At 35.9% G+C, this 10,477-nt stretch overlaps 1 protein-coding gene across 1 annotated transcript in view; it reads right to left on the bottom strand.

Moving 5' to 3' along the window:
* Nucleotides 1-1,923: 1,923 nt before the first annotated feature.
* Nucleotides 1,924-10,477, bottom strand: part of Cd226 (CD226 molecule) — a 78,136-nt gene continuing 69,582 nt past the window's right edge. The window contains exons 5-6 of the mRNA XM_059246450.1: nt 9,244-9,301; nt 1,924-4,265 (exon numbers count right to left, since the gene is read on the bottom strand). Coding sequence (XP_059102433.1) covers nt 4,152-4,265; nt 9,244-9,301 — 172 coding nt within the window. The 3' untranslated portion in view covers nt 1,924-4,151. The remainder of the gene's footprint in view (nt 4,266-9,243; nt 9,302-10,477) is intronic.

Here is a 10,477-nt window from a genome sequence, read left to right as displayed (position 1 = left end):
ATAAGATGGAATCTCAGAGTCATTTTGATTTGCATTTCCCTGATGGCTAAGGATGTTGAACATATCCTTAAGTGTTTCTTGGCCATTTGAGATTCTTCTGTTGAGAAATCTTTATTTAGATCTGTACCCCATTTTTTAACTGGATTATTTGGTTTGTTGATATTTAGTTTCTTGAGTTCTGTATATATTTTGGAAATAAGCCCTGGAACACTACCCTACAGATGGGAAAATATCTTTAACAACCATACTTTCCATTCTTGTAAGATGACTATACCCACACAAATAGTTCTTTTCTAAAGTCAAATGATTGGTATTAAATGAATAAAACACATTCCTGCCTCCTTAAAAAAGGAAATTCTTACATAGCTCTTTGAATTACACATATTTATAAAATATACAAAATATTGCTTTGAGATAAAAGTTACAAAGTTCCCATGATTAAAATTTGTTCTGCATTTTTCTTTACATGTTTATTTCTCCTAAAATTCTTTGGCAGCAAATGAAGCTAGTGATCACTGAGAACTATATTTTATTCATTCAGAACAACAGACTACAGTTCATCAAGGGAAAGAAACACTTTATGGCTAAAAATGCAGTCTCAGATAATGAAAAGTAAAACTGGAAGTGTTCTAAATAGGATAGTCACAGAACATATGATTATAGCAGGGATAATAAGCAATAAATCAGGATTAGAGAGTTATTATTCTTAGCGCCAAATAAGTTATTTTCTAACAACATCTTACAACATTGTTAGTGCTTTGAACATAACATAGAAAAAATAAACTATGCAAACCAATCTCTAACTATAATCTGGGCTTTCCTAATTTACAAGATTATTGTACCCCTGGTGGTAGCATCAGAATCCATCCCCGGTGCAGGCTTTTTGGAGCCCACTACCTACGATGGGACACCTCATGAATCCTTGAGACAGGGAGAAGGGTTTGTACTTGCCTCTACTGGATGTGCCTCCCCATCGGAGGCCTTGCTTTTTTGTGGGGGGGAGTGGATTGGGAGAGGGATGCTGGGGGTGGGAGGAAGGAAGAGGGGGATCTTTGATTGGTGTGTAAAATGAATGAAAAAAATTTCTTAATCAAAAAAAGATTATTGTAATGAGGATGTTATTTTATTTAATAGAGTTCTATATGCAAATTAATATAACTTGCAAGTTTAAAATAAAAAAAATCAAACCTCCTAGTTTTTTTTTACTTTATCTTTTAAATTGATCTTTAAAATTTTTTAAGTAGTATCTTAGCAATAAGTTTTAAAGCTTAAACTTTAAATTTATATTCTGGAGTTGTAGCTTAATGGTAGAGCACTTGCCTGACATTTAAAAGCCCCAAGTTCAATCCTCATTAATAGAAAAATGGGAAAGGATAAAAGAGAAAAATGAGATTTATACTCTATTTTCTTTCTGTTTTTTGTTTTGTTTTGTTTTGTTTTGTTTTGTTTTTCGAGACAGGGTTTCTCTGTGTAGTTTTGCGCCTTTCCTGGAACTCACACTGTAGCCCAGGCTGGCCTCGAACTCACAGAGATCCACCTGGTTATGCCTCCCGAGTGCTGGGATTAAAGGTGTGTGCCACCACAGCCCAGCTATATTCTATTTTCTTAACATTAACATGAAGGCATTTAAATAATAACAGCAGTCTGATTAAAAAAATAGTGAATATAGTTTTTGCCTAAGAAAGCATTCTATCTCTAATCAAACCCAACTTCCTTTCATTGTTTAATGTAGATATTAGGATAATAGCATTTAATGTAAGCAGGTATATTTCACTTAATGTTGCGTTATCTACTGGTATACATTATGTATGTAAAACACCTCCAGAAAGCATCTAGCATCCAGACCAGCACCAAATATTAAAAAAAAAAAAGAAAAACGAAGTTGTGTTTCATTGGTAACGTTAATCTTTAATTTTCGGCTCAGTTTTGATCACCCTGCTTCCAGTCAGCACAACAGGCACAGTTTTTGGAGGGAGTCACATTCCAGAAATCTGGTGAACTGTGCAGGATACAAAGACAGCAGTCAAAATGTCCAGAGAGACAGTGAGCATCATCTCTTCAACATAAGAAAGACATGGGGAGGTCAGAGGTCGCATTAAGTGTTGCTGATAAATATTAAATTCTGCAAGGGAATTACATGTAGAAAGGAAGGGTAGGCAGAGTAAATACATTTTGAGGGAGTGATTTTTTTTTTCAAAAAAGCATGTGAATTCCCACAGCAACAGAGACAAGTGCCCAAGTTCCGGAGGCTTTCTTGGTCTACTTAGGTGACTCTTCATACAAATCACTGACCGCCAGGTAGCTACTTACATCTTCCTATAGTGCAATTATAAAAGCATTCCCTTTCACTTACTTAGCCATTACAAAACTGGGCACCTGAGTATTCTAGAAAGCAGTATTTTGATTGTCTTAACATTTGTGGAAAATAACTAGACTGCTTTATGAACAATACTTAGTTGTTTCACCACGCAACCTGAGGTGTATAGCCATGTAATCTCTGATGGTTCCAAATGTTGACTATTTTCTGTTAATTGTCTTCCAACTTTGGTACACTGACATATTTATGGAAACAGTTCACAAAATGAGACACAGAAATCTTCAAACAAACAGTAAGGATCTGAATAACCATTCCTGAATAAATACATAAACACAACTAAAAAAATGGTCATTTTCATTTATAGCCCTCTGAATTTCTGTAGTTGGCAAAATAATTGGCCTATTCGTCATGCATGGTATTTAAGGTTAAAAATATGAAATATCCACTAATTAGCTTAAAACTATGAATTACAGTTGAGAATCTATGTAACAGCATTAGCATTTGAATTTGTTTCACTTAAGTTTGTAACAAAATATACAAATCAGAAACTTTAATGAAACTTTCTGCAATGAAGATTTAAAGATTATGACCCTTTAAATTTCTGTGGAGATAATAAATGGGTCTTTCAGATACTAAACATCATTTAATTTGATAAAGACTACCATGATTTGAAGATAACTATAGTTTTATTTAGTTTCACAAGTACTCCTTATTTTTTCCTCTATCCTGAATGTAACTACAACAAGCATATTCTCTCAATGGCAGCAGTGTTGGTCGGGATGGACTTGTCCAAAATCTGGAGCACAGGTTTTCTTTCATACATCATTATTCTGTGATACCTTTCCCTCTTCCCCCACATTCTCCAAACTCTCTGCTCTCAGATGCCTACATTTCTATGCTCTACTGCTTACAACCACCAATCTCTTTCATGCATTCATTTTGCAAGTTTTTTAACTCACAAATTTACATATTAAAATAATTCTCAAAATTGAAAAAAAACATTATCAAAAGCATTGTTTCTTATTGGAGTATCTCATTTTATAGAAGAGTAGGCCCAGTGGATGGCAAGACTTCTCTATAAAAGTGGAGTTGAATTTATTTGAACCTCGAAAGGAAAGAGACACATTTCACACCTGTCTCATTCCTGGCCATTCCTTTACATGTACTTTTTTTAAATTATGCTGATCTTGCAGCATACTCACTTGTTAGCTGGTTAACAAGTGATGTCTTTGTAGTCAATGTTTGTTAGGAATACCTCAGCTTCTAGACCCCTCTCATCCTTCTTTTTAACAATACTTGGAATTCCCAAGTAATGCTTTAGTGCCGCCCCTATTTTATAGGAGAACCCATACCTGACTTAAGTCATCTCATCCTTTACGATAATGCTATCCTCTTACTAATACATGAATAATGAACTTTGTTTCTTGTGTTTGACCAGTAAACTTTCCACCAAGTGACACCGGCAATCATCATGGGAGCATCTGAGGGAAGCAGCAAGAGTATTGGACCAGTAGTATTGGAACCAACACTGTAGGGAGGATCTAGAGACAAGCTTCTGCACACCATTAATTTCAAATACAACAAGAAAATCTTATGACACTTCATCTTCTCTAGACTGTTCTATTGCACAATGGGACAAGTTTTCTTGCGTGTGTGCGCTAATTAGATTTGGATTTTCTAATGTATCTCTATTAAGAATGTTCCCAGGTGATGAAGTATTTCTTTTTAGCAAATAAAATAAATTGAATACATTTTATACTGGTGATGAAAAGAGGATGGCTGAAAATCCATGCCATAGAAGTTATCACTAATGTGCTCAGGCCAGAAGAACAGCTTAGAATCTTGGTTTTGGTCTTCGAGAGAAGGTTGGATAGTTCACATAAATGTCCTCTTTCTCATCATCTATAGACTGGATGGGAGAAGTGGGACTTCTGCAGTTGGTGGCTACCTACAAAATAAATAGAACATTTAAATGGCTCACTGAATTTCAGCACAAATTGAAGGCATTCTATCTTATTTGATCTTACCCTACAAATGCACTTAGTCAAATTTCCATTACAAATAATTTGATAAAATATTCTCTATATTATCTAAAACTTAATTTAGAAATTACATTCTCAGTTTACAAGACTGGAATAGATGCTAGATAAATTTAAGGCAGATTATCAGGTTTAATATTATTCTGGTTACCTCTTCAAAGGTAAAATGTACTCTACCTATGCAAAGTCTAGTATATTTCCCCATAGTGTGTATATAATAATATCTAATGAATGGATACTTTAATAAATAAAACTTTCTTTAAATATAATATTTTTACTAATTTTTTATTGTTTTAAATATGCATACAATATATTTAGGTTGTATTAATCACTGCTCCTTTCCCTCACTCCTACCAGATTCATCAGCCCATACCTCTCAACTTAATGTCCATTTTTTGATAACCCACAGATTATTATTCCAATTTGTTCTGCCCATATACAAGTAGATGTGAAGTCATTCACTGGAACATGGTTGACCCACCAGAGGACACATCCTTAAAGAAAACTGATTCTCCCTCCCACAGAAGCCATCAACTCTCAATAGCTTCTCATCTAGGGGTTGGGGCTTGTGAGTCCATCTTCCCTCCAGGTTGGAATGCTGGCTGGCTTCATCTTGTATGGATCTTGTATAGGCAACCACAGCTGCTGAGGATTCATCAGTGCAGTCAGTAGTCCTATCATGTCCAGAAGATAGCGTTTTAGTCCAGTCCTCTCCAAACTTTGGCTTTCTGTCCCCCTTTCCTTGATAATCTGATAATCTCTGAGCCTTGGGAAGAGTGGGTTTGAATAGATAGATAGATAGATAGATAGATAGATAGATAGATAGATAGAATAGCTGAGCACTCCACAGATACTTATTCTCTTCACTTTAAAATGAGTCATGACTTTCTATGTTAACCACTATCCACTGTACAAAGAAACTTTTGTGATGATATCTGAGAGCTACACTAGTTTATAGGTACAGAAATATGAATTTAGAGAGCAGATTAATACTGCACCCATTTAGCAAACCCATAGTAGTAGGTTCATGCATGGGGCCTGTAAGTTCCCCACCATGGGTCTTAGAATTACAGCACCAAGCATACATTTCCTCCCATGGAGCAGGCCTTTTATCCAACCAGAAAGTAGTTGGTTAGCCCATAATATTTGTACCACTAATGCACCAGTGTTATGCAAGACTTTTGAGGACTTTTTCCTCTAGCATCCTAAATAGCACCCGCTGACATTATTTATGAAAGCTATCCAGAGGGAAGGAAATTTCCTTGTCAATGGCAACTTGATTTCTCTCATATAGCATGGGTAAAGTGTGTAGTGTCTTCAGAATAGAGTCTTATCATTAAGTTCTTGTGGGAAACCAAGAAGAATAGTAATAGACTGTATTTTTGGAATTCCTCCAGGACACCCCTGACAAACAACTTAAGAGAAAGAAGCTCATATCTAGCAATATTCTCTTTAATAAATAAAAATGTTAAAGTGCACAATGTCCTATCTTTAAACAAAAAGTAAGCAACTAAATACACTGAGAGAAAGAGAGAGAGATATTTTGATGACTGATTCAAAATTAAATGACTTTTGCATCTGTATGAAGAAAGCAAAAGGAAAACAAAGGTGCTTTGATATTGATATGGACTTGCTGTGGGATGTTCTGTATGGCAAATGTGTTGCTGATTAGTCAATAAATAAAACACTGATTGGCCATTGGCTAGGCAAGAAGTATAGGCGGGACAAGGAGGAGAATAAAGTTGGGAAGTGGAAGGCTGAGTCAGAGAGACACTGCCAGCCGCCACGATGAGAAACAGCATGTGAAGATGCCGGTAAGCCACGAGCTACGTGGCAAGGTATAGATTAATGGAAATGGATTAATTTAAGCTGTAAGAACAGTTAGCAAGAAGCCTGCCACGGCCATACAGTTTGAAAGCAATGTAAGTCTCTGTGTTTACTTGGTCGGTTTTGAGAGGCTGTGGGACTGGCAGGTGAGAGAGATTTGTCCTGACTGTGGGCCAGGCAGGAAAACTCTAGCTACATGGACTGTGGAAAGCACTCAAAACAATCAAGTATAACTAACACTTTTATCTTTCACAGTTCTAAGATTTCAATCATCTAAGATTACTAAAATTGTCCACAAATCCTTTATAATATCCTTATGCTACAGAAGTCTGGAACAATTGGATATCTAGTGGAGATAATTTAAAGCATCTTTATTTCCACTCTCAAAATTCATAGCAATAAATTTGCATTTGGATTGGCTTGATGGGACAATAAGTTCAGCACAAAGAAAGGACTCTAAACACTGGGATTGGAGCATCATCTTGTGTGCTCTGGTAGCAGATGAACTAAGGCAAGACATCTTTGTTTTGAACTTGATTCCAAGAAGCAAACTATGAACCAGTCAGGAAAAATAATTTCTAAAGACCAATTGCTTCATAAGAGGAAAATTAAATTGATAGATTATTAAGAAGTCTGCAGCACACATATCAGATTGTCAGGGACTTTTTAGTACTTGTCCTTTAGCCATGTAGAACTTGACTGCAAATAATTAAAGTGAAGAAAAATTGACGTAACTTTGGATAGCACTTGAGAAAATGTCTTAGCTCAGGCAGCTATAACAGAATAGCATAAACTAAGTGGCTTAATTAAACAACAAACATTTATTTCTCACAATTTTAAAGTATATAAAGTCCAAGGTCAAATATCAACTCAGGGCTTGATCCTTGAATTACAGATATTCATCTTCCTTCTTCTTATACCAAATTTTTCCTTGTGCCAAATTTTTCCTTGGACAAAAACAAACAAACAAACAAACAAACAAAGGGATATGGCTTTCAAACTCTTCACATCTCTTCTCATAGGAGCACTAATTGCATTAATGAGGGCTCCACCCTTATAACCCAATCACCTCTGCAAGGCCCCACCTGCAAATACTATCACCCTGGAGGTTTGATTATTTCAATATATGAATTTAGGGGGCATATGAGCATTCAATTCCCAGCAATGTTTTATAGTGAAACTTAAAAAATACAATAATTTGCTATTAAGATAGAGATATCTGAACTAAAATTAGGGACAATGAACATGAAAAGAGCACTCTTCTTATCTGCAAATTCAGAATGAATTTTCCATTTTTTGAATTGAACAGTAGGGGGCAGAAGCAAAACAGTGTAAAAAGAAAAAATTCATAGTTTGTTACAATCCTGCAACACACATGAAAATTCTGTAATTTTATAACCTATTTGAGCATTTATTAATTAAAAATTAATTCAAAGATAATAATATCAATGAAAGTCATGCATTATACCTTTCTTCATGTATGCTATGCTTCTGAGTCATTTTGTAGTTAATTTAGCCCTCATAATAACCTTATGACATAAAATAATGTTATGTTCTGTACTGAGTTAAATAGGTGTCTCTTTAAAAATGTCTTTACAAGAGATAGTGCCCCTGTTCCCACTGTTAGGAGTCCCATGAGAGGACCAAGCTATACAACTGTAACATATATGCAGAGCACCTAGGTCAGTCTCACGCATGCTCTCATTGTCAGTTCCATATCTGTAAGTCCCTATGAGCCCAGTTTAGTTGAGGCTGTACTGGATCACCTTGCCCAGCCTTAATAGATGGGGAGGTGCTAAATATTACTACAACTTGATATGCCATGTTTTGTTGATTCTCATGTGGAGAATCTGCCTATTACTAAACAGAAATGGAGGAGGAGTGGATTAGGGGGTGGGAACAGAGGGGTCAGGCTGGGGGAAGGGAATGGGAGGAGAGTAAGGAGGGGAAACTTCAGCCAGGATGTAAAATAAATAAATAAATATTTTTTAAAAATAAATATCTTTACAAAAACTTCATTATTTAACATATTTTGAAAGTAAGATCTTTGCAGATAAATTAACACTAAGGAGCTAGAGAGGAGGGCTTAGTGGCTAAGTGCTTAGCGGACAAGCATGAACATAGGATTTAGATTCCCAGCACCCATGTGCTAGCTGGGCACAGATCTCTGCAACCCAAGTACTAGGAATTTAAGACAAGAAGATCTCAGAGAGTCAATGGCCAGTAAATCTAGCAAAAGTGGCAAGCTCTCAGCCAATGAGACATTGTCTCAAAAAATAATGTGGAGATCTATAGAGGAAAATAGAAGACATCATGAACCATGGGCCTCTACCCGTGCACATATTGGCAACAAAGCTTGCCTTCATATGCACATCTACACACCCAAAACTTAAGAAGATAAAGTTAATGTGTTATACTGAAGTAAGGAACATCAGCCTTTAGTCCAATATGACCAGTGTCTTTATTAGAGCCAAGGAGATCCAGACAAATGCAAATAAGGCATCATGTGAAAACAGGGAGAGATTTAGAGGCATATCTGCAAGCCAATGGCTGTGCAGAACTGCAGGAAACAACCAGAAGCTGGTAGAAAAGTGCAAGACCAGTTTTACCTAAGAAGTAGTCATCCTTCTCATGCTTCATTTTTTTGTTTACTTCAATCCTCAAAATCATAAAAGAGTAGATATCTGCTGTTTTAAACTATCAATTTTGTTCATTGTGTTATGGAAACACACATAATGCAGATTTTAGCAATGTATAGTGCTGACTATAATTATATCAGTGTAATTTCTATTATTTTTCTCACAATCCTGCTGCCTCAGTTTTCCAAGAACTAGAACTATGGGCATGTAGTATTTTTTACACTACTATATTTTTAAAATCCTAGCTTCAAAACTATTAACAATAAGAGAGTAACTATTTCCTCAGCTAGTTGATACTTGAATTGCAAGCAATGGCACTCAAGGTCATTGAAAGGGAAATAAGCAATAAGATTGATGACTGAAAATAAAAGAGGTCTTACAGGAGACTTTTCAACAATGGGAGCAATGACAATCAACTTACCTTACTCTGTTTATCCCTGGGCTCTTTAAGTGGTGTTCTCACCTGTCTCCTTCTCCTTCTAGAACACAAATTCAGCAAAGAATATTAAGACACTGCACTCTAGCACTAGTTATCCCTACTTTTCAAATCCTTGCTGTGTCTCAAGCCAGTGTGTACTTGTGAATAAGTAGTTATGGCTATAAATAATTGTTTTATGTCTATACTTTCTACTGTGGTGGTTTGATTGTCAGCTTGACTAGATTTAAAGTCATTATGGAAGTGTATTTCTGATATGATTTTTTGTTTCCTGAAATTTTTATTTGAAGAAGACTCATGCTGATGTAAGTATCACCATCCTACTGGTCGGGGTCAAAGGCTCAATAACAAGAAGAAAATACACTGGGAATCACTTCCCTCGGCTTCCTGACTGGATACAACATGACCAGATTACTCATACTCTTGCTTCCATGATTTCCAAACTGTGAGTCAAAATAAATCTGTTCTTCCTTAGGGCTGTTTTTCCTGGTGTTTGTCACAGCAATGAAAAGCATAACACACTTACCTTCTCCATGTGCTTATAGATGGGAAGAATAGCTACATGGCTCTTTGGGCAGAGTACATTAGTAATTAATCACAGTGATTTCACAAGATACTATATAGTGGGTTAGTATTAAAACAGCCTAAGCTTTGGGACTTAGAGGTATTCTACAAGTAAAACTTCTTTAAAATGCTAGCATTGGAATTTATTGGATGACAGTAATAATTGACTTAAGTTTTATAAAATCTCCTGGGTCTTTATAAATTACCTGGATGCATTATTTTATTTAGAGTTCATTAAAGCTCTAATACATTAGGAAAGTGCTGAGAGGGGAAATAGCATCTTGCCTGCATCTTAGTTGGTTGGTAGTGTTGCTGAAATTAAAGCCATGGCCCTCCCACCTGACTCCAAGGCATCCCCACCCTGAGTCACTCGGACAAACAGCCCATCCAGAAAAACAGTGTGCAATACACTCACCTAGGAAAACCAAAGTTCCTGGCAAAAATCTCAGAAAAAAATATAAGAGAAACAAAAAAAAAAGATGGTAATATAATTGAATGTGTAGAAAGAATAACCACAGCCAATAATATTGAAAGAGCTGTTATGGGGGAATCATGACACTCTCTTTATCATCTCTCTCTGGACAAGATTCTAACAGAACTAAAATAGAAATAGATTAAACACAAGAAGTGAGAAGTTTTGTTTTCTTTCCTTTTC

Source organism: Peromyscus eremicus, chromosome 19, assembly GCF_949786415.1.
Source record: "Peromyscus eremicus chromosome 19, PerEre_H2_v1, whole genome shotgun sequence".
Classification (NCBI taxonomy): Eukaryota; Metazoa; Chordata; class Mammalia; order Rodentia; family Cricetidae; genus Peromyscus; species Peromyscus eremicus.
The sequence above is the reverse complement of the archived record's forward strand: the minus strand, read 5'-3'. Positions and strand labels throughout refer to the sequence as shown.